Below are 25374 nucleotides of genomic sequence, written 5' to 3' on the forward strand. Positions count from 1 at the left end.
GTAATTGTATGGGTATGGGCCTTAAAGAATTGAAATCCAAAATATGAGATGACTATTTTTGTAATTGAATTACAATTGTAATCAATTTTTAAGTCAAAACTCTAGCCAAGTTGAATTAGATTGGCGAACTCGGTTGATGACAAAAATAAGATGAAATAATATAATTAATTTATGAGCTTTTTAATCTTAACAAAATAAAATAGTTAATTTAATTATAAACTAAATAATTCAAAATTATAGCCCTAATTTAAACTAAACTAATTTAGTAAAGTAATTACTAAAATTAAAATCTTTTTGAGACGGTTTTCAAATATTCAAGAAACACTAATTATACATATAATTACGAAATACTATAAAAATCGACTAGACTTACTTAAAGTAACCTCGAGAAATATTTGAATTTTATAAAACTAATTATTCTAAATCGTTTGAAAATTGAGAAGCTCGTGAATTCATATCGGGGAGGGCCAAAATTGAATGTCAACAACCTCGATCTTAGGTTCGTAATACGCCTCAAAACCTTCAAATATATTCAAACTCTTGCAGTCACAACACTAAAGTGTGATATGCTACGAAATCGATAAAACAAATTATACCACGATGATGAGCCCAACACGTAGAACAACTTTCGTCAAGGACTTAAGTCGAGAAAATTTATACTTTACTTGATCCTAGAAATGGGTTTCTCTAATTTATCTGGTTATTAGCTTAAAAATGAAGAAAAAATTCTAAGAAGACGATATATGCAACTTTCCACCGACCTAGGGCCCCACCTCACGTGCTTGCTTGCGAAGTCCTACGAAAATGCGAATATCTCTCTATTCTGAAGTCGTATGTACAGACGGTTTGATGCGTTGGAAACTAGACTCGTAGACCTTCGATTTGATAATTTGTGGGCCCTATAGCTCTTTATAGATTGGGAGAAAACCTCCAAGACATTTGACCCAAATTTCAGAGAAATCTTTAAGAAGGAACTTACGATAACTTCCGCCAACTTTTATTTTGCCACTTACCTAACTTCAAAACTTGAGATGCAACACTTGAACACTTAAAATAGGACATACCACATCATTCTTAATTTATTACCCAGCCTCCTTGTCTTTCCATAGAGATACGAGTAAGTTTAAACGTTTCGGAAAGTCAGGGTGTTACAGTAGAATAGGGAGAAATAATGTAAATGAAGACATACATTTTAGGATTAGAGCTATAACATAAATGGATTGCTATTACACCGGATTGTCACAAACAACATACCTCAATTAATAGGGTTGATTCTTGCCTTCTTGGTCCGAATCTCCTTCAAAGTTCAAAATATCATGCGCTAACTCCAAAGTATTCTTTCGTTTCTATCTCTGGCTCTATTTTATGTATAGTCGGAGAACCATTATTATTCACTTTTGATGCGAGCCCTAATTATTGCCTGAATAAGTTGACCTTTTTGTAATGGGCTTCTCATTGCAAGACCCATTAATCTTTCTAAATGAGTTTTTTCATGATATATCATATAAAAAAGGAACATTTTGATTACTAACAGATAATTTACCGAGTCATATATTACAAGTATCAAAATCAAAATTTATTACTAACTCAAATACCAAACGTGTGATATTAGCCTTTGTAATTAATTTTGAATTACAAAAAGAATGAGACTTCTGGAGGTGATGAAAGAAATGTGGAAAACAATAGGAGGAAGAAGTTCAGTTGAGGAACTTCTGAGTACTTAACAAATCAGACTTTCGTCAAGAAAGTATATGTTGATGATGATTCATCGGAAAAGGATATTGATCCCGTTGTCATTATTGTTGCGGAGAAGGAAGACAGTGATCTTGATGTTGTATCGCTGCGGAGGAAGAGGAGGTGGAGACTGAACCTGATGTTGTTAACGTTGCGGAGGAGGAAAAATTGGAAGAGGATGAAGAGGACGAGGAAAAAGAGAGTGATCCTGATGTTGTTATTGTTGAGGATGAGGATAGTGATCCTGGTGTTGTTATCATTACGGAAAAGGAGGAGGAGCAGTTGGAGAGTGATCCTAATGTTGTTAACGTTACGGAGGAGGAGGTGGAGACTAAACCTGATGTTGTTAACGTTGTGGAAGAGGAAGATGAGGAGAAGGATAGTGATCATGATGTTTTTATGGTTACGGAGGATGAGGTGGTGGAGAGTGATCCTGATGTTGTTAACGTTGCGAAGGAGAAGGTGGAGACTGAACCTGATGTTGTTAACGTTGCAGAGGAGCAGGAGGAGGAGAGTGATCCGAATGTTATTATCGTTACGGATGAGGAGGAGGTGAAGAGTGATCCTGATGTTGTTAACGTTGAGAAAGAGGAGGTGGAGACTGAACCCGATGTTGTTAACGTCGCAGAGAAGGAGGAGATGGAGAATGAGGAGGAGGAAAGTGATCCTGATGTTGTTATCATTGAGGAAAAAACGGCTTCTATGTTGAATGCAACATATAAGGTTGTTTCTTCTAAGTCAAACATGTGCAGGACAGGGGACAAATCCAAAGAGTCCCTTGTCCTGCACATGTTTGACTTATAAGAAACAACCTCATCAATTGCATTCAACATAGGAGCCCCACCTTCTCCTTAATGATAACAACATCAGGATCACTCTCCTCATCCTCATTATCCCCCTCCTCCTCCGCAACGTTAACAACATCAAGTTTAGTCTTCACCTCTTCCTTCTCCTCCGCAACGTTAACAACATCAGGATCACTCTCAACCTCCTCCTCATCCTCCTCTATACAATAACAACATTTTGATCACTCTCCTCCTCCTCCTCATCCTCCTCCTCCGCAACGTTAACAACATCAGGTTTAGTCTCCACCTCCTCCTCATCCGCAACGTTAGCAACATCATGATCACTCTCCACCACCTCATCTTACTCCTCCTCCGTTACCATAATAACATCAAAATCACTCTCCCCCTCCTCATCCTCCTCTGCAACGTTAACAACATCAGGTTCAGTATCCACCTCCTCCTCCACAAAGTTAACAACATCAGGATCACTCTCAATCTCCTCATCTTCCTCCTCCATAACGATAACAACATCGGGATCACTCTCATCCTCCTCCTCCTCAACAATAACAACATCATGATTAATCTCCTCGTCCTCCTTCAACTCTTCCCCCTCCTCCTCCGCAACGTTAACAACATCAGGTTCAGTCTCCACCTCCTCCGTAACGTTAACAACATGAAGTTCACAAGTTCCTGAAATGAACTTCCTCATCCGAATTATCAGATATTTCCTCACAAGTTCCTGAAATGAACTTCCTCCTCTTGTCACCTCTAGAAGGCTCCATCATTCTTCTTTTCCTTCTATCCCCTCCAATATTCTCAACAACTTCATAGTCCTCTTCAGACTCCTCGTCATCACTTAGAAGACTTGGACCTTTGTTGTTTTCACCCTCAACGGTAAGTGGAGGAATCCCTAATGGTATATCCACAACGAAAGGCCATTTCTCGTGAGTCTGATCGTCCACCCATGTTTCACACCCACATTCACAAGTTGTGTTTCCCAATTTGGTAATGGGACGCTTACAATTTCAACACAACCATATTGAAACAGAGCCATCCCCTGAATCCATAAATATGCACCTGAGTTAAATTGTATAACCATTAGCATACTAAAAATTGATAAGAAAATAATTAAGTTCGTTTTAGACTTTCAAAATGACAAATATTTTGAGAAAGAGGAAGTCGTACTAAAAGAATAGTGTGAAACACCAATGTGACCAAATGTCATGATTTAAACTTAATAACAAAGGATGATAGCATGTATGGTATTGAATCTATTGATAAATTTTGATTTTGGTAGTTGTGAAATATGTAACTAACACAACTAAAGTGAAACAATAATGTAATTTTAGTGATTTAATTTCACATTAAAGTTTATTCAACTAGTCAACTAATTTTTTTTATAAATAATTTTTACTTTAAAATATATGATTATGTCATTACATTGGTAAAATAAAAAAAGACACATGAATTACAANGTAGAATAATCCACGGAATGTGGAGCGTCTTTGTGGAACTAATTTTATAAATATATATATACATGTGTTGACACAAGTTGAAGGTTTAATGTATTGGTTAATGTGGTCAATTTTTTTTTTTTAAGGTTGTGTGTTCTACCCCGACTAGCAACATAACAATACATTTTGACTACTACCATTTTGTTTCATTTTTAAACGACACACACTTCACTTATAATTGCACACTTGTCAATGAGGCAATGTTGAAACTGAAGCTTGATGGCATGAATTACTATCCTTATAGCAGAAGGCGAAACTATTCTCTACATTGAGGGGTCACCCGACCCCAAAAACTTCAACAAAAATCTTGTATATGTTCGAGGGTACTCCTTGAAAATGATAATATAATTGACTTGACACCCTGAACACTAATAACCTTAAGGGGCACTAATTGAGAAGCTAGCTCAATTTTCTTTAGTGCCCCCATAATGTTATAGGACAGTGCGGGCACCTACCTTATTCCTAACAAGAAAGGTGAATCTTTACCACTTGATCAAAATATGTGGAAAGCCAGAGGCAAATCTTTTACTAAATAACAAATATATTTGGGAAAATGCACAAGTATCCCCCCGAAATCTCAAAGACACTTATACTATACTAAGGTCCTATTACTCTCCTCTCCCCCTCCCCCTCCCGAACTTATTTTATAAATAATTTTCTACCCTTTTTCGGCCTACGTAGCACTATCAATCAGATAGCTTGAAAAAATAGTTAACACGCGCTGGGCCCAGAAGATAGTGCCACGTAAGCCGAAAAGGGGTAGAAAATTATTTATAAAACAAGTTCGGAAGGGTAATAGGACCTCAGTATAAGTGTGTCTCTAAGATTTCGAGCATAGGTTGGTCAATTAAGGTTAAATCATGCAACATAACATAGAAGTCACAATAATAATTATGAAGACCCTATACCACCCCACTCACCCTTATTCATCATACTTAATTTTCTAACCAACAAGATCTTTTAATTTACGAGACAAGTGTATTTAGTGATTAGCCCCATCCATTAATCCCACAAATAATATTAGAAGTACATTATTACACACCCAGTCACCCCCTTTCATACTTAAATCGACCATTCTACCATATAACCATGAGCACCAAAGAGTAATTCATAATGCACCAAACAATTTCATGACATAACCACACCCTATCAACTATATGGCAAGATATGCAGCAACTCAAGGGTTATATAGACTCAACAATGGAAACAATCATCTCAAATCATTAACATGCATGTCTATGCACATCAACATCATCACATACAGTAAAACCTCACTAAATTAATATAGATGGGGCCGTGAAAAATTATTATTTTGTAGAGGTATTATTTAATTGATAAATTAATAATTATTAATTTATAGAGTGTTTTTGAGACTTAACCTTGTGATGCTGGGATAATAAGATATTTCAAGATGTATTATCGGAACATATTTTATTGTAGGATAATTAAAAGGCTATGAAGTGTGACATGAAACTGATCCATGAAAGATTATTGTTTTGTATGTTATCAACTTTGTAATCCTGGCTTGGACGAGAAATGTTCAGTAAGAGACAACAATAAATTATTTTCGACATTGCAAAATTTGTTTGGAGGATGAAATATCATAGAATTTGAATGAACCCACTTGTGAAAACGTCATTCATAAACTTGAGGTAATGACCAATGATCCCATACCGCAATAAAATGGACATCAATAACCTATTGGATTATCCAGGTAAAAATGATACATATTCAGAGGTCTAAAGCTTAAAAGAAATTGTGGATACCATAAAAATCAATGTTGATGATGAAGTTGTAGATGATACAATACCTTTAGAATCAGTTATGTGTAAGGAAACACTTATCGTATCTAGAACTCTTCACAATTTTATGGAGCAGTTAAAAAAGACAACATCAGGACTTTTGGATGCACTAAGAAAAGTTAGAGATGAACTTCAACTAAATTTAAAGTTTAACAAAAAAACAAAACACAATAGAATCACATTTCACTAAATTATCTTAGATATACTTGTAGTTTTAAAGAATTATTGATTTATACCGTCTGTGAAAATATATTATCTTATCGAAATAAGTGATTTTTTTCTTCGCCCCAAGTCAAAATCGAAGGAAAATATTATCTTAAAGAGATTTTTAATTTGCCGAATATTAATTTGCTGAGGTTTTACTGTAGTTCATCTCATCTGCAAAGGGAACACAATTTACAAGATGTGTTGTTATACATTGAGTTGTTCATTAATGTATGTATATATACCAAGACATCATATATATATATATACACCGTGATATCATTAATGTATGTTGTATATAAATGCCTCATTAGTAAATGATACTATAAAAGTATATATTACCAAATGGTAATATATCTCTAATAAAGGAAAAAAGAAAATAAAAAAGAAGAACAAAGAGATAAATAATAAATATTACCAAATGATATCTCTAATAAAGGATAAAATGAAAATGATAAAGAAAAAAAATAGTAAAATTGTTATCAAATTGGATAATATGAAGAAAAAAAAGAATAAAAATAATAAATGAGAAAAGAATAAAAGAGAAAATAAAAATAATAAATAAGAAAAGAACACAAGTAATTTATTTTATTTTCTTAAAAAGATTAAAATATAGAAAGAGAAAAAATAAAAAGAAGATAAACTAACCAAAATAAATAAATAAATAAATAAAAATATTACAAAATTGCAACTCTAATAAAGGACCAGATGAAATAAAAATAAAAATAATAAATGAGAAAGAATAAAAGAGAAAATAAAAATAATTAATGAGAAAGAATAAAAGTAATTAATGATAAAACAAAAATAATAAATTAGAAAAAAACAAAAATTATTAATAATAGGACAAAAGTTTTGGGCGAATTGAGCCTAACTTTTAAAAGGATAGAGGCGAAATTGGGCCTAAATTTAAAAAGGACTGAAGAGAAATTCGACATAAACTAAAGGGGATATATGTTGTAATTTATTGAGATTAGTATTTTGGGTCAGTGAGTATTTCCTAAATTAGTTTGAGTTGGGCTATGAAATTGTAATTATTTTATGTTGTGTGGTCCATTTATGTAGTTTCCCCATTATAATGTACATATATAGTTGAACTAGATGATTTTTTTTTTTCAATTTTGAAAATTGTATACAATTGTAAATACATTTTTATATACATTTTTTTAAGTGTTTAGGTTCTCTGCAGGACAATACTTTTTTTTTCATTTTCCATCCCCGCTAATTGGAGCCCAGCTTAAAACCTCTGGTTTAGAATAAAAAAATATTTACCACTCCACCACAATTCTGGATTGTTGGTCACAAAACAACACTTTCCATTGAACAACCAAGCAGATATAAGGATTCTAGCTCATGCCCACTTAGAATAGATGTTCCTCATTTCGTTTGTGAGAACATGGAACATTAAAAAAGCTAGGGATATTACAATATAATTAGACAAATCGCCAAAAAATCATCCTTGTCAATTTAAGAAGGCTCATAACGTGAACCTATTGAGAGAATGCAAAAGTCAAGGCAAAAGAGAAAGACATGAACATACATTATGGTTAATCAAGAACATATCATGAAAACCTCATGTAGGCAAGTTAATGGGCCTTGCAATGATAAACTCATTATGATAAGGTTAACTTAATCAGGCGATAATTAGGGTTCATGTCAGAAGTGAATAATAAGAGTTTCTCGACTAAATAAGAGAAAGTCAAAGATAGAAACGAAAGAAATAATCTAGAGTTAGCACGTGAGATTTTGAACTTTGAAGGAGATTTGGACCAATAAGACAAGAATCAATCCTACTTATTGAGGTATATTGTTTGTGACAATCCGATGTAATTCCAATTCATTTATGTTAGCTCTAATCCTAGAACGTCTGTCTTCGTTTACACTATTTTTTCCTATTCAACTTTCTACCTTCAAATAGCATAAATGAAGACATACATTCTAGGATTAGAGCTAACATAAATGAATTGCAATTACATCAGATTGTAACAAACAACATACCTCAATTAATAGGGCTGATTCTTGCCTTCTTGCTCCAAATCTCTTTCAAAGTTTCAAATCCCACGCGCTAACTCCAAATTACTCTTTCGTTACTATCTCTGACTCTCTCTTATTTATAATCAGAGAACCCTTGTTATCCGCTTTTGACGCGAGCCCTAATTATCGCCTGATTAGGTTGACTTTTTCGTAATGGGCTTGTCATTGTGAGGCTTATTAATCTGCCCAAGTGAGCTTTTCATGATATTTTTTAAACTTTGTATCAAATCAAACATCACATGAATCGAGACGAAAGAAAAATATTCTTTTTGACATAGTTATAAGTTGTAAAAAATTCATACCAAACACTAGGTGAAAAATATATTTTTTAAAAAATTAAAAAATTCAAGGGTTCTTGCTTCATATCATCCTCGTTCCTTTGAAGCCAACGAGATATTTCAATTTCATAAAATGCACAAAATATTTATCCACTTTAGTCTGTGAAGATTTTTGTTTTTGTACCATCTGAAAGTGATATTACTACACATTTTTTTCACTTTATATGTGAAAGAAAATTTTTATACACATTTGTAGAAAAAATTTGACGTGCTATATATTCTCTCATTTGTCGTTGCTCCTCCTTAACAAAACCTAAAACTCCAGCCACTCCCCTCTTTTTGTCACGTTTCTTTTTCTCATTCTATATTAGTGTATGTTTTTTCGATCAGTCCTTGTTACTCTATTTTTACGTATTTAGAGTAGGTTTATCAATATTTTTAGCCTCTTGGGAATATTCACAAATTTCCCAAAATATTAATTATTTTATCGTTTAATAGTTCATGTGTTATGTGCTTATGTTAAATTGTATTATTACTTCAATATTTGATAAATATACCTCAAGAAGTACTCCAAATATGACATATTTCCTATAAAAAGGAACATTTTGATTAATAAAAGATAAAATATACCAAGTTACAAGTGTCAAATGTAAGAATTATTATTTATTTACTATTAATTATTTCTTACTTATGGCCCAAGTTTACTTGGAATCAAAGTAATACCATAAATAATATTTAATAAGGAATAGATCTCGTCCGTACATTGGTTACTTGATGGACGTACCAGATTAAGTCATAACCTCAATAAATTGGTCCTCCCTCCACCCATTAGGGTTACCACATATTCTCTACATTAATTTCATCGCTGACGGTTGTGGTAACATAAAGTTAGGGCAAGGAGGTAGAAACCAATTTACGACTAACGCTTCCGCTTCTCTTTATGATGATGTCTTCCACATCAGGTATGTGCCTCCAACATTTTCTATGTAAGATTATCATGTTCAAGATCCTGAAAGTATTTAATCTTACATGTGGTATCAGAGCCTGGATTATTTGAACGGATAATTTTCGTATCTCTTCTGAAATTAATTGAAATAAGTAAATTTTTATTTATTTATTTTGTCAAAATTTCGTTGAACCTTATGCATAATGGTTCTGTTGATTCTATACAAAATTATATATGATATTGAATTGTTTCAAGTCACTATTGACATTAACAACTAAGGAATCTAATACACGTGTATAAACAGTTAATAAGAATTTCAATATTACGTGCAACTTATTGTTTGTTATTTTAATAATTTGTGATCAGCAACACTTTTTAATGAGAAAATTTCTTGTAAGTTTAATTTTGTCCAAACAAAGTATATTCAAACTTATTGTTGAATCCTTTTGTAGTAGTGTAATTTTGTGCTTGACTATTTAAGGTGTTTGGATTCTTATGTTAATAAAGTGTTGTTAGCAAAATTTAATTTGCACAAATTCTGAAAAATCTTAATCTTTCCATAATACAATAATTATGTTTTGTTTTTAAAATTGTGCAATAAATTAAAGTGGTCATTATACTAAGCAATAAATTATATGTGTGTATTATGTTTCTATAGTTTGTTCGTCACCAAAGTGGCCAAACTAGAGAAATTAATGTATGCACATATAATGTTTATGATCACTTGTTGCATGTATTAAGTTTCTATAGTTTGTTAGTCACCAAAGTGGCCAAACTAGAGAAATTAATAACTACACATACAATGTTTATGATCACTTGTTGCATATATTATGTTTCTATAGTTTGTTAGTCACCAAAGTGGCCAAACTAGAGAAATTAACGTCTACACATATCATATTTATGATCACTTGATGCATGTATTATGTTTCTATAGTTTTGTTAGTCACCAAAGTGGCCAAACAAAATTGTATAAAATTATTCACATGCACAAAATTTTATGATATTATGTGTGCATTTGTATTTATATAGTTTGTTAGTCACCAAAGTGGCCAAACTAGTATGGTTAAGAAAAATGTGCATTCATAAAATTATCATTTATCTATGAAAGTTAATGAAATGCCTATATTGAAAATAAATAGATAAATTGACTTTCACTATTGCTAGAACTTAAGAATTTACCCAAAGGTGAATCAATCATTCTACGAATAGTGAAAATTATGAGGTAAATTAAGCTTTTTAGTCAAGCATATATTGTATATCCAAAGATGTCGTATATGTTTGATTAAAAAATATTCAATTACCTATTAAAGATAAAATTGGCATTTAAATTATGACAGTGTGTCGTAGTATCTACCCAAAGGAGAATTACGATATATTTTTATCGCTTTACTGAATTCACATTATTTTCTGATTTGTGAGCATGTATATCTATTTTGCAGTTATTCCTTCATTCGCATGCTTTGTCTGTTACTGTGTTCAATGGATTAAACTTCTCTGAATGACATGAACAAGTACAGTTCCACTTAGGTGTAATGGATCTTGACTTGGCTTTGCTGAATGACAAATTAAACCTAATGCCATTACTGATAAGAGCAGTGAGGATGAGAAGTCTTTTCATAAATCATGGAAACGCTCTAACAGATTATGTCTTATGTTCATGCGAATGACTGTTGCTAACAACATTAAGAGTACTATTCCACAAACAGAAAGTGCCAGGGTATACCTGAAGTTTGTGGAAGAATGTTTTTGTTCTGCTGATAAGTCTCTCGCTGGTACACTAATGGCTAAACTCACAACCATGAAGTTTGATGGGTCGCGTAGTATGCAAAATCATATCATCGAGATGACTAACATTGCAGCAAGACTTAGGACCTTGGGGATGAAAGTGGATGACACCTTCTTGGTTCAGTTCATTCTGAACTCATTGCCTCTTGAGTATGGACCATTCCAAATTAACTATAACACTATTAAGGATAAGTGGGATGTTAGTGAATTGTCCAGTATGCTTACTCAAGAGAAGTCAAGACTTAAGAAACAAGGAGGTCATTCCATTAACCTCATAGGTCAAGGAGTTGGTAAAGGACTTAAAGTGAAGGCCAACAAGTTTAAGAAAAAGAAAGCACCTTCTAAAGTTCCACATGATGCTCATAAGGAACTCAAGGCTGATGTGTGTCGTTTCTGTAAAAAGGAAGGACACTATCAGAAAGATTGTCTGAAACGTAAAACTTGATTTGAAAAGAAAGGTACATTTAGTGCTTTTGTATGTTTCAAATCAAATTTAGTAGAAGTTCCTAATAATACTTGGTGGCTTGATTCTGGTGCAACTACTCATGTATCCACTATGTTGTAGGGATTCACTACGATCCAAACTACAAATCCAAATAAAGATCTCTTGTTCATGGGAAATCACATGAAGGGTAAAATTGAAGGCATATATACTTATAATTTGATCCTGGAGACTGGACATCACCTTGATTTATTACAGACTCTTTATGTTCCTTCAAATTCTAGGAATTTGATTTCCCTTTCAAGACTTGATGTTTCTGGATTTGATTTTAAGTTTGGATATGGATGTTTCAATTTATATAAGAATACTATTTTTTATGGTTCTGGTATTCTTATTGATGGTTTATATAGATTGAAACTCGATAATAATTTTTCTGAATCCCTACTTACTATTCATCAAAATATTGGAATTAAACGTAGTTCACTAAATGAAAGTTCTGCTTATTTGTGGCATAAACATTTGGGTCATATATCCAAGGAACGATTAAAAAGATTAGTAAAGAATGAAATTCTTCCGAATTTGAATTTTGCTGATCTTCATATATGTTTGGATTGCATTAAAGGAAAACAAACCAAACATACCAAGAAAAGTGCCACAAGGAGCACTCAGCTTCTTGAAATTATACACACTGATATTTGCGGACCCTTTGATGTTCCATCTTTTGGTGGTGAAAAATATTTTATCACCTTTATCGATGATTTTTCACGTTATGGATTTATCTATTTGTTGAAAGAAAAATCTCAAGCAGTGGACACTCTCAAAGTGTACGTTAATGAGGTTGAAAGACAATTAGATAGAAAAGTGAAAATCATTAGGTCAAATAGAAGTGGTGAATATTATGGAAAGTATAACGAATCAGGACAATGTTCAGGTCCATTTGCAAAATTCCTTGAAGAACATGGCATATGTGCACAGTATACTATGCCAGGAACACCTCAACAAAATGGTGTTGCAGAAAGGCGTAATCGAACACTTATGGATATGGTTAGGAGTATGATGAGTAATTCCTCATTACCCAAATCATTGTGGATGTATGCTCTTAAAACCGCTGTATATTTATTAAACAGGATTCCTAGTAAGGCAGTTTCAAAGACCCCTTTTGAACTGTGGACGGGAAGGAAGCCTAGTTTAAGACACCTGCATGTTTGGGGTTGTCAAGCGGAAGCTAGAGTTTATAATCCACATGAAAAGAAATTAGATTCTCGAACGGTAAGTGGTTACTTTATTGGTTATCCAGAGAAATCTAAAGGGTATAGGTTTTACTGTCCAAATCATAGTTCGAGAATTGTTGAAACCGGTAATGCAAAATTCATTGAGAATGGTGAAGTTAGTGGGAGTGTTGAACGACAAAGTGTGGAAATTAATGAGGTAAGGGTAAATATTTCATTGCCCATAAATGTACCTACTTCCGCACCAATAACAAATGTTGTTCCTATTGTTGAAAAACACTTTAACAATGTTGAACAATATTTGGGTGAAACACTTCAAGAAAGAACTAACTCACAAATATTTGACGCAAATGAATCACAAACAGTGCCATTAAGAAAATCTCAAAGAGAAAGAAAATCGGCCATTTCAGATGATTATGTGATTTATTTGCAAGAGTCAGATTTTGACATTGGAATTAATAAAGATCCGATTTCATTTTCACAGGCCATAGAAAGCACTGAGTCTGATAAATGGATTAATGCCATGAATGAAGAGTTAAAATCCATGGAATACAACAAAGTCTGGGATCTTGTTCAATTACCAGAAAGTTCTAAAAGAATCGGATGTAGATGGGTCTTCAAGACCAAACGCGATTCTAATGGTAATATTGAACGATATAAAGCCAGACTTGTTGCCAAGGGATACACTCAAAAAGGAGGCATTGATTATAAAGAGACATTTTCACCGGTCTCAAAGAAAGACTCATTAAGAATTGTTTTGGCTTTAGTAGCTCATTATGATTTAGAGTTACATCAAATGGATGTGAAAACTGCCTTTCTAAATGGAGACCTCGAGGAGGATGTTTATATGGACCAACCAGAGGGTTTCGAAATTAAAGGAAAAGATCAGATGGTGTGTAAACTAAAGAAGTCAATATATGGACTCAAACAAGCCTCACGACAATGGTATATAAAGTTTAATGATACCATAACATCTTTTGGATTTAAGGAAATTACCGTTGATCGGTGCATATACCAAAAGATTAGTGGGAGTAAGTTTATATTTTTAGTCCTGTATGTTGATGACATTTTACTTGCTGCTAATGATTTAGGCATATTGCGTGAGACGAAAGACTTTCTCTCTATGAACTTTGAAATGAAAGATATGGGTGAGGCATCCTATGTGATAGGGATAGAAATATTCCGTGATAGATCACAAGGATTATTGGGACTGTCTCAAAAAGGTTATATCGAAAGAGTTCTAGAGAGATTTAACATGAACAATTGTTCAGCAGGAATAGTTCCTATTCAAAAAGGGGACAAATTTAATCTCATGCAATGCCCAAAGAATGATGTAGAACGAAAGGAAATGGAAACAATTCCTTACTCTTCTATTGTTGGAAGTTTGATGTATGTTCAAACTTGCACAAGACCGGATATTAGTTTTGCGGTCGGAATGCTAGGAAGATATCAAAGTAACCCTGGAATTGATCACTGGAAAGCTGCAAAGAAAGTCTTAAGGTACCTGAAGGGAACGAAGGATTACATGCTCATGTATAGGAGATCCAATCACTTAGAAGTTACTGGATACTCGGATTCAGATTTTGCTGGATGCGTTGATACTAGAAAGTCCACATTTGGTTACTTGTTCCTATTAGCTGAAGGAGCAATATCGTGGAAGAGTGCTAAGCAATCTGTCATTGCTACATCCACAATGGAAGCAGAATTTGTGGCATGTTATGAAGCCACAATTCATGCATTATGGCTGCGAAACTTCATTTCAGGACTTGGGGTTGTCGACACCATTACCAAGCCGCTGAAAATTTATTGTGATAATACTGCAGCAGTATTCTTCTCCAAGAACGATAAGTACTCCAAAGGTGCCAAACATATGGAATTAAAGTACTTTACTGTCAAGGAAGAAGTTCAGAAACAAAGAGTGTTACTTGAGAATATTAGAACTGATCTCATGATTGCAGATCCGTTAACAAAAGGCTTACAACCAAAGACATTTAAAGAACATGTTCAAAGAATGGGTCTTGGTTGTACTTATGATTGATGCACTTATGATATTTTTACACTCTGAGCTCAAATTATGTGTTTTTGATATACATTAATGAATTTCTTGTTTCTCATAATGGTGTACACATTATTGTTTGAGATATCACAAGATAAGTCTCTAGGAGACATTATTGTGGACCATAAAATGTTATATGTTTTTATAGCTTATGAACCTAGTATGATAAGTTGCTAATGCAGTAGTATATGGAAGGAAGTATGTAGCTTAAAATTTATGTACAACCGCCATAACTCGCATTAGTAGTTTATTATATTGTGGTATTTATGATGGACATTATAGAAGAGATTTATTTGACGCGCAACTAATGTTTATTAAATATTAATGTTATATGGTCATTGGGTCAAGTGGGAGAATGTAAGAATTATTATCTATTTACTATTAATTATTTCTTACTTATGGCCCAAGTTTACTTGGAATCAAAGTAATACCATAAATAATATTTAATAAGGAATAGATCTCGTCCGTACATTGGTTGCTTGATGGACGTACCAGATTAAGTCATAACCTCTATAAATTGTTCCTCCCTCCACCCATTAGGGTTACCACATATTCTCTACATTAATTCCATCGTTGACGGTTGTGGTAACATAAAGTTAGGGCAAGGAGGTAGAAACCAATTTACGACTAACGCTTCCGCTTCTCTTTGTGATGATGTCTTCCACATCAGGTATGTGCCTCCAACACTTTCTATGTAAGATTATCATGTTCAAGATCCTGAAAGTATTTAATCTTGCATCAAAATCAAAATTTATTACTAACTCAAATACCAAACGTGCAATATTAGCCTTTGTAATTAAATTTGAATTATGACATTTTGGTCACAATAAAGTTTCACACTATTGGTCACCCACCCCTCTATTCTTCAGGTATGAACTATATAAACTCGTTTTTATGCAGTAACTCACCAATCACACAAGAGATACTAATTGTATTAGGCAAATTCGATGCAAAGAACATGACTGAGAAGACGTTGTCAAGTGAAATCGTTTTATGGCCTACCACCCTATATTAGGGCTGTTCAAAATCAAATCTAAATCGACAATTCGAACCGATAATTTGGTTTTGGGTCAATGGTTCAGGTTAATGGCTTAACAGTTCGAGTCTCAGTTTACCATGAACTTTTTATTGGCTTATCAGTTCGGGTCTCGGTTTGACCATATTTCTAATTGGGTGCCCGATAATCCGATAAGAAGTTTAATTAGTTACATTTTATATCAGTTAAGGCCTTAGAAACATTTAGCCTTTAGGGTTTACATTTCAATCTTTAGACTCTTTACAGTAATTTTATAGTTGACACTAAAATTTCACAATAATATTCCAAAGTTGTGACATCACTCATTGATTCACTGTCACTACTCCCACGCGGGCGAGTTATTTTGAATATCATTCTCTAAGTGTCTAAATTGAGGTTCAAATGGTTGGTTCCGTTACTTTAAGTCTTTGTTTTTATCTTCTCATTACAATGAGCGATTCAGTAAGATATACCTGCAATGTTGCAATATTATCATTTGCAATGAAAAAGTTTTTATTAGTAATGGTCTCATGATCATTAGTGGTTTTCATTAGTAGTGTTGTAATGGTTTCTCTTTATAGTTCATATCAAAATTGGCTTGGTTGTTATGAGGAATTCTTTTGAGTTTGCCAGATTAGGCAATAATAGGCAATATTGACATCTCAGTCCAGGTTAATATGGAATTTTATTAAGTGTTTATGTAGTAATGGACTAACGGGGAAAAGTTCATCAGTGACTACTGGATACTGCGTACTGTTGATTAGTGATTAGTCCATTAGTAATTCTCAATGAAAATTGTGCGAACTGTTAACGATTAAACCGATAATGATCACTAACCGATAAATCGATATCTTAACGGTTCCATAATGGTTGAGCATGATTACAAACCGATAAGTAAAAACTGTAAATTCCAAAACCAAACCGAACCAACCGATACGCAGCCCTACCCGCAATATTAATTCAGTCACCTTTGTAACAGGTTCTAAGAAAATTTAAACACCCTTTGTCACTAAGTTGAGCAGAACATTTATTTTTCAAAATTATTTTGTTATTAATTTACTTTTTCTAGGTTATAAACAAACCCGAAACCTTTCAGATCAGTGGTCTATAATCATCTATCTCATTCTTTTTTTTCCTAAAACCTAATATGATGAAATATTTTTCTTAATCGATCACCAATTTTTTACTCGAAGTAACTATAAAAATTTACACAAATAAGAGCGACGACATTCAATGTAATAAAACTATAACTACAGGATATGAATTAAAACTAAAGAGCGTAGCTACAATCGTTCCCACAATTTTGAAAAAAATTATCTAATTAAATTAAAGTATACCCTTGCTAAAGAAAGACAATTTTTTTTTTTGACAATTCATGTGACCCAGTTGGAAGAGTTAACATTCACACTTTACATCGCTCTGAATAGTTGGAACTTGGAATATTCTAATGTATCACAAAATGCACGCACTTTACATAAGTTTTTTCTGTCACGCTAAAAGGCTTGTCTAAGTCACGTTTTGCTTATGCTGTTACTCTATCTCCTTCTATATATATTTGTGTCGATGCATTCAATTCATTCAAACTCATCACTCTCTATTACTCTGTTTATACCGTTTCAAAGCTATCCATTCTTGATTTTCCGGCAGAAAAAAGGCCTTTCCATATTACTCTGTTTTTTTTACAGTTTGGAAGAATTCAAAGCTATCCATTCTTGATTTTCCGGCAGAAAAGGGGCTTTTTTTTTATTCAGGTTAGTATTTGTAAATGCAGTTCAGTCTTGTTGTTATTGTGAAGAATTTCTTTTAGAATTTTGATTGATAACGGAAATCGTGTATTTTGTCTCAGGTGTGGAAGATGGATTCAGGGGATGGCTCTGTTTCAAAGAGGAGGACTAGACAAGAATCTTTAAAATGTATGGTGGAGATAATTGAAAAGAGGAATGAGTTGAGTCAAAGTGGGAATTCTACGAATGGAAGGAAAAGAAAAAAGATGGAGACTTCTGGAGGTGACGAGAGAAATGTGGAAAACAATGGGAGGAGGAAGTTCAGTCGAGGAACTTCTGAGTACTTCACAAATCAGACATTCGTCGAGGAAGTATCAGATGATGATGATTCGTCATCGGAGGAGACTGATCCTGATGTTGATATTGTTGAGGAGGAGGAGGATAGTGATCCTGATGTTGTAATCGTTGCGGAGGAGGAGGTGGAGACTGAACCTGATGTTGTTAACGTTGTGGAGGAGGAGGAGGAGGAGGTGGAGACTGAACCTGATATTGTTAACGTTGCGGCGGAGGAGGATGAGGAGGACGAGGAGGAGGAGACCGATCCTGATGTTGTTATTGTTGTTGAGGATGAGGAGGATGAGGAGGATGAGGAGGATGAGGAGGATGAGGAGGAGGAGAGTGATCCTGAGGTTGTTAACGTTGCGGACATGGGCAGGACAGGGGACAAATCCAAAGAGTTTACTGATACAACCTCATATTCTAAGTCGGAATTCGAATCTTCAACTGATGCTCTTCGAAAGAATCCGAAGAAGATTCTTGAAGAATCTGAATTTCTGAAGTTTATTGTTGATTCAATAAAAAATGTCGATGATCGTAATGAAGTCATTCCTCCAGCAAAGAAGGAACATGTTTCTGTCAAAGAAACACTTCCTTTAGTATTTCAATTTGAAGACGAGGAACCTCTTCCCCCAGAGAAAGAAGAGTGGGAAAAGGAAATTGAAGATCTTTTTTCTGAAATGAACATGTGTATCTTGGAATCACATATTGGATTTACGAATCCATCAGTTTCGCCGATGCAGAGTGGACGACTAAGTGACTGTCAGATGGGGAACCACAAGCTTAAGCTAGATGAACAAATTGGACTCATCTGTTCAGTTTGTTCATATGTCCATTTGGAGATGAAATACATCTTCCCTGATTTTGTAAGTATTACGAGTTTTGTTCTGTCAAGCACTTTCCTTTTCAAATATTTTTGTAAATACATCTTCCCTCCAATTTATTTATGATTCACTCTTAAATTCTTGAACTGATGTGTCATCTGCAGGCTCAGAGAACTCAAGGGAGGTACGAAAGAAAATTCTTTGGAGAATCCCCATCAGTCTTGGATGTTGACGGCTTCAGAGTTCCTGATTCTTCAACAGCTGAGGATTCTCCTATTTATGGAGAAGGAACTGTGTGGGATTTAGTTCCCCAAAGTGCCAAAGCTACAATGTATCCTCATCAACGTGGAGGATTCGAGTTCATGTGGAACAACATAGCGGGAGGTATAAAGATTGAGAGGCTGAGAGAGCCCCTATCGGAGAGTAAGGGAGGGTGCATTATCTCACACCCACCTGGCACCGGAAAAACCCGACTCACCATAGTGTTTCTTCAGTCATATCTGAAGCTGTTCCCACAGTGTCGGCCTGTAGTCATAGCTCCATCAAATTTGCTTCTTAACTGGGAAGCGGAGTTCCAGAAATGGGCGGTGGACATTCCCTTCCACAACTTGAACAGCAAAAACTTCTCTTTAAAGGAAGATGAAGGTACTGTTGGTGTCTTTCACCGTTTATCCGGTGCTGCGAAAAAAAATCCACACCTTATACGGATGGTGAAGCTGAAATCCTGGGCGAAAAGTACGAGTGTTTTGGGAATCAGCTATGATTTGTTCAGGATTCTCACAGGAGAAGATGGAGAGGGTTATGCCAAAGAGCTTAGAGAAATACTCCTAAAGTTTCCTGATCTGCTGGTCCTTGAAGAGGGGCACACTGCTCGGAATGAGCACAGCCTTGTGTGGAAAGCACTGAAGAAGGTTGAAACAGAGAAGCGCATACTTCTTTCTGGAACTCCGTTCCAGAATAACATCAAAGAGCTGTACAACACTCTCTCTGTAGTTAGTCCAAAGTTTGCTTCTGATTTGGAGCAGAAATGGGCTTCTCTTAGCAATTCAATTGACAAGAATGCCCGAGCGTTGGAAGAGCTTAGGGATATTATTTCACCCCTTGTCCATAAATGTAGCGAAAATGTAAAGAAGGTAAGCCTTCCAGGTATACGGGATACAGTAATACATTTGAAACCCACAGACTTGCAGAAGGAGTTGCTTAAAAGAGTTCCAGAGAATCCGGGATCCTTTTATGAACAAAATCTGATGTCTCTGATCTCTGTTCATCCTTCATTAGTGGCAAATAGGAAGGAGTTCTCTGAGTTAGAAAGTCAGCTCAAGGAAAGAAGATGTCGGTTGGATCCTGATATTGGGGTAAAAATGAAATTTGTTATTGAACTGATCAGACTATGTGGTGGGTGGAAGGAGAGGGTTATAATATTTAGCCAGTTACTTGATCCTCTAAACCTGATCAAGGAGCAGCTCAATTCTCTCTTTAGCTGGACTTTAGGCCGAGAGATTCTCTATATGGATGGGAAACTTGATGTAAAGCAGCGGCAGATATCAATAAATTCTCTTAATGACCCTAAGAGCGATGTCAAAGTGCTTCTTGCATCGACAAAAGCCTGCTCAGAAGGAATAAGTCTAATAGGAGCCTCAAGAGTGGTTTTGCTTGACGTTCTCTGGAATCCCTCAGTAGAACAGCAAGCCATCAGTCGAGCCTACAGGAATGGTCAGACAAAATTTGTTCATGTTTACTGTCCAGTGACATCGAAATGGGAGGTTGACAAGATCGAACAACAAACAAGAAAGAGATATCATTCAGATGTACTTCTGTCCAGGAATGAAGAGAACACTTCATGTTCTGTGTCAGAGGATAACATACTTGAATCCATGGTTAAGCATGAGGGCCTCCGTCATATTTTTGAAAAGCTATCTCATGCACCTCGTGTGGTGCTTACTACATGCTTTAATTCTGGTTGCCAACCTTCAAAAGGGAGTAGTTAGGTACATGAGGCAGTCCGTCTTGTTTAGTGTATTTTGTTAACTTGCTAGTCTTTGTAAAATGGCTCAAATGTTTTATCTCTTTCTTGTAAGGCTAGGATGTTGTTACTGTGAGACATTTTTATCTTGTAATCTGATTCTTAGTGGAGAATGCAAAATTTATTTATTGTGCTTTATCTTAGTTTTGAAAAACTAACTCTTAGTTTAGTCCTAACTTTCACTTACACTGGTGCTTATCGTATAATTCTTTAGCACTGCTTATCGTAATAGGTTAAGTATAATGGTTCCATCACTTCTGCTTGCACAATGATCTGAGCTTGCATGAACTCAGTACTTTAAGTCAAAACTGTGAATCAAGTGCTTCAAACTAGAATCACGATAGATTGTTAGAAACTAAACACTGGTCTGTCGAAATGATTCAATTTTCTGAAGCCTAATCTGTTCTCTGAAGCTTTTCTATCAGCCTCACTCGTGTCAAATTGATTACAACTTAATTACCATCGAGACTTCGAGGTATATTGGTATGTTGCTTCACCATTCACAGGTGCAACATCCTTCAGTTTATCTTTAGATGTAACGAAGCCTATCAAACTATGAGGAAGAACCAACAGTAGATCGTCGAGTCTTTGAAGCAACAAAAGTGCAGCTGCATCATTAGCTGTTGGTTGACTAACTTCTCTGATGGAAGGAAGCACAAATTTCTCTTTCCAAATAAAAAAAGGAGCATTCAAATTCAATTATAAATATTAAAGGAAATCATAAATTTGGTACATCGACCTCTTCATGAAGGAAATAGAAATCCGATATGAGTATACACATAGTATGACTTCCAAAATGTGTATATAATCCAACACGTTCTGAATGAGTTAATTCATATAATTTAGAAGTTCAATGTATTCTTTTAAATATAAATAAACTCTCATAAGAACTTAGAACATCCTGTGGGTGATGAAAAATCCAATCTGCTCTCTTCGTAAACCAGGTCTGAATTTGCACATTCTTGCATCAAACAGCTTGAAACCAGAAGGAAAGGAATAAGATACAAAGATAGGTAGTAAACAAGTCAGATTACTTCATGTAGCAGCAAACGAGAAGAAATTAAAGCACATACTAACCTAATTAACTGCTCGGTGCATGAGATAGGTCTTCAAAAATATGTCGGAGGCCCTCATTCTTAACCATGGATTCTAGTATGTTATCCTCTGACACAGAACATGAAGGATCCATCTTGATTTCATTCCTAGACAATAGTACATCTGACTGATAGCTTTTTCTCGTCTGTTGTTCGATCTTGTCAACCTCCCATTTTGATGTTACTGGATAGTAAACATGCACAAATTTAGTCTGACCTTTCCTGTAGGCTCGACTGATAGCTTGCTGTTCTACCGAGGGATTCCAGAGAACGTCAAGCAAAACCACTCTTGATGCCCCTATAAGACTTATTCCTTCCGAACATGCTTTTATTGATGCAAGAAGTACTTTGACATCACTCTTAGGATCATTAAGAGAATTTATTGATAGCTGCCGCTGCTTTACATCAAGTTGGCCATCCATATATAGAATCTCCCGGTCTAAAGTCCAGCCAAAGAGAGAACTGAGTTGCTCCTTGATCAGCTTTAGAGGACCAAGTAATTGGCTAAATATTATAACCCTCTCCTTCGGCCCATCGCATAGTTTGACTAATTCAACAACAAACTTAGTTTTTACTCCAATATCAGGATCCAACCGATATCTTCTTTCACTGAGCTGACTTTCTAAATCAGAGAACTCCTTCCTGTTTGCCACTAATGAAGGATGAACAGAGATCAGAGACGACAGATTGGAAAGGGAGCCCGGATTCTCTGGTATTCTTTTAAGCAACTCCTTCTGCAAATCTGTGGGCTTCAAGTGTATCACTGTACTCTTTAAACCCGGAAGGCTTACCTTCTTTACATCTTCACTGCACGTATGCACAAGTGGTGCAATAATATCCCTAAGCTCTTCCAATGCTCGGGGATTATTGTCAATGGAACTGCTTAGAGAAGCCCATTTCTGCTCCGAATCTGCAGCAAACTTTGGACAAACTATGCTGAGAGTGTTGTAAAATTCTTTGACGTTATTCTGGAACGGAGTTCCAGACAGAAGTATCCGCTTTTCTGTTTCAACCTTTTTCAGTGCTTTCCACACAAGGCTGTGCTCATTCCGAGCAGTGTGCCCTTCTTCAAGGACCAGAAGACCAGGTAATTTGAGAAGCATTTCTCGTATCCCTTTGGCATTGCCGTCTCCATCTTCTCCTGTGAGGTTCCTGAGCAAGTCATAACTGATTCCCAAAACACTCTTACTTTCAGCCCAGGATTTCAGCTTCACCAAACGTATAAGCTGTGTATTTTTTCTTCCTGCATCAGATAAACAGCCAACGACACGAATTGTAGCTTCTTCTTCTTGGGAGGAGAAATCTTTACTGTTCAAATTGTAGAAGGGAATGTCCACCTCCCATTTCTGGAACTCGGCTTCCCAGTTAAGAAGCAAACTTGATGGAGCTATGATTACAGGCCGACTCTTCGGAAACATCTTCAGATATGACTGAAGAAACACTATGGTGAGTCGGGTTTTTCCGGTGCCAGGTGGGTGTGAGATAATGCATCCCCCCTTACTCTTAGATAGGGGCTCTCTCAGCCTCTCAAGTGTTATAGCTCCAGCAATGTGTTCCCACATAAACTCAAATCCTCCACGTTGATGAGGATACATTGCCGCTTTAACATTTGGGGAAACTAAATCCCACACTGTTCCTTCTTCATAAATAGCAGAATCTTGGTCTGCAGAAGAATCAGAAGCTCTGAAGCTCTCAACATCCAACAGTGATGGCGACTCTCTGAGATATTTTCTTCTATGCCTTTGTCGAGGTCTTCTAGCCTGCAAATGACACATAAGTTCATGATTTTAAGAGTGAACAAAATATAAACTAAAGAGCATTCCCGTTTAATTGGGATCGCAAAGCTACAGAAAAAACTGTCATAAATTTAGATTTAGTAGAATGTGTGCAGCAGATTTTTTATTTTTTAAAAAAAGTGCTTGACAGAACAAAACTCGTATACTTACAAAATCAGGAAAGATGTACTTGATTTCCAAAATCACATGTGAACAAACTGAACAGATGAGTCCAATTTGTTCATCTAGCTTAAGCTTGTGGTTCCCCATCTGACAGTCACTTACTTTTTCACTCTGCATCTGCAAAACAGGTGAATTTGTAAGTCTTATTCGTTCTTCCAACATACACATGCGCATTTCAGCAAAAAGATTGTCGTTTTCTATTTCCCATTCTTCTTTCCCTGGGGGAAGAGGTTCCTCGTCTTCAAATCGAAATACTAAAGGAAGTGTTTCTTTGACAGAAACATGTTCCTTCTCTTCAGGAGGAGTGAGTTTATTATGATCATCACAGTCCTCTTTATACGAGGATTTACACTCTTCGTAATCAGACTCCTCCTCATCATCAGATTCCTCCTCATCAGACTCCTCATCATTCTTATTCTTAGACTTGTCCATAGAGCGTGGCCGAAGAAAATATGTTCGGCCTTTGTTGTGGTTTTCACTCTCAGCAACAAGTTGAGGTACAATAGCTACATCAGGATCACTCTCCTCCTCCGAATTATCAGATATTTCCTCACAAGTTCCGGAAATGAACTTCCTCCTCTTGTCACCTCCAGAAGGCTCCATCATTCTTCTTTTCCTTCCATCCTCTCCAATATTCTCCACAACTTCACAGTCCTGTTTAGACTCCCCGTCATCACTAAGAAGAATCGGACCTTTGTTGTTTTCACCCTCAACAGTAACTGGAGGACTCCCCAATGGGATATCCACGACGAGCCATTTCTCGTTAGTCCCATCGTCCACCCATGTTTTACACCCACATTCACAAGCTGTGTATCCCGTTTTGGTAATGGGACGTTTACAATTTCGACAAAACCATCTTGAAACAGAGCCATCCCCTGAATCCATAAATATGCACCTGAGTCAAATCGCATAACCATTAGCATACTAAAAATTGATCAGAAAATAATTAAGTTCGTTTTAGACTTCCAAAATGACAAATATTTTGAGAAAGAGGAAGTCCTACTAAAAGAATAGTGTGAAACAAAGGATAATAACATCCACTACATCAAAAATGATCTTTAGCGGCAATTTGTTAACGGCAATAGCTCAATTGCCGCTAAATATGTAGTTTTACCGGCAATTAGCACTCTTTGTTTATCTTTCTGAAGCCTTTAGTGACATTGGATCTAATGACATTTAACTAATGTTAGTAAAGACTTTAACACTCTTTATTAATGTGTCGATTTATTGCCGCTAAAAATTGTTTTTGTTGTAGTGATGTAGGAGTGACAAATGAGCGAGTTGAGTCTATCGAAAACGAATTAAACAAAAATGGATAAAGTACTCGACTCGACTCATTTTTAAATTGGTAAAAATGAGTTACACAATGAATAATATGGATACCCATATTATAGTAGAGATCTTGTTAAAAACTTTGAAAACAAAATATTTTTAAAGTGTTTTTTATCACCCCACGCCCTTCCAGCCCACCTGCCCCCTATCCCAAAAAATGAAAAAAAAAATAGTTTGTTTTAATTAAAAAAAAATTAATTCTTTTTTAAAGTCTTTTTTATCACCCTACCAGCCCCCCCCCCCCCCCCCCCCCCCCCCCCCC

At 35.4% G+C, this 25374-nt stretch overlaps 5 protein-coding genes across 5 annotated transcripts in view; 3 read left to right on the plus strand and 2 right to left on the minus strand.

The window, feature by feature from the left end:
- LOC125841392 (lon protease homolog 2, peroxisomal) overlaps positions 1–1486 on the minus strand; it is a 369735-nt gene extending 368249 nt beyond the window's left edge. Inside the window, exon 1 of the mRNA XM_049520509.1 lies at positions 1483–1486. The gene's annotated coding sequence lies outside the window, so the exon portion shown is untranslated. The remainder of the gene's footprint in view (positions 1–1482) is intronic.
- Positions 1487–10957: 9471 nt separating this feature from the next.
- LOC125843134 (uncharacterized) lies at positions 10958–11524 on the plus strand. Its single transcript, XM_049522357.1, has one exon. It carries the CDS (start codon positions 10958–10960, stop codon positions 11522–11524), a length of 567 nt encoding a protein of 188 aa, XP_049378314.1.
- Positions 11525–17676: 6152 nt separating this feature from the next.
- LOC125841414 (uncharacterized) lies at positions 17677–18349 on the plus strand (the record flags this gene model as incomplete). Its single annotated transcript, XM_049520536.1, has 3 exons — positions 17677–18019; positions 18198–18223; positions 18281–18349. Coding segments are annotated over exons 1-3 (438 nt in total), but the record flags the coding sequence as incomplete, so codon positions are not given.
- A 2-nt stretch (positions 18350–18351) lies between these two features.
- LOC125843135 (SNF2 domain-containing protein CLASSY 3-like) lies at positions 18352–20866 on the plus strand (the record flags this gene model as incomplete). The annotated part of the gene is made up of 2 exons (XM_049522358.1): positions 18352–18747; positions 18870–20866. Coding segments are annotated over 2 exons (2220 nt in total), but the record flags the coding sequence as incomplete, so codon positions are not given.
- Positions 20867–21809: 943 nt separating this feature from the next.
- LOC125843136 (SNF2 domain-containing protein CLASSY 3-like) lies at positions 21810–24665 on the minus strand. The gene is made up of 2 exons (XM_049522359.1): positions 23769–24665; positions 21810–23582 (listed from the first exon to the last, which is right to left on the minus strand). Exons 1-2 carry the CDS (start codon positions 24663–24665, stop codon positions 21810–21812), a joined length of 2670 nt encoding a protein of 889 aa, XP_049378316.1.
- Positions 24666–25374: the final 709 nt, after the last annotated feature.

This window comes from Solanum stenotomum, chromosome 10 (assembly GCF_019186545.1).
Source record: "Solanum stenotomum isolate F172 chromosome 10, ASM1918654v1, whole genome shotgun sequence".
Classification (NCBI taxonomy): Eukaryota; Viridiplantae; Streptophyta; class Magnoliopsida; order Solanales; family Solanaceae; genus Solanum; species Solanum stenotomum.

Coding starts and splice junctions, on each gene's coding strand:
- LOC125843136 (XM_049522359.1), bottom strand. CDS start 24,665: ATGGATTCAGGGGATGGCTCTGTTTCAAGATGGTTTTGTCGAAATTGT. Junction 23,583..23,768: donor AGTACATCTTTCCTGATTTT/GTAAGTATACGA, acceptor TGTCATTTGCAG/GCTAGAAGACCTCGACAAAG.
- LOC125843134 (XM_049522357.1), top strand. CDS start 10,958: ATGACTGTTGCTAACAACATTAAGAGTACTATTCCACAAACAGAAAGT.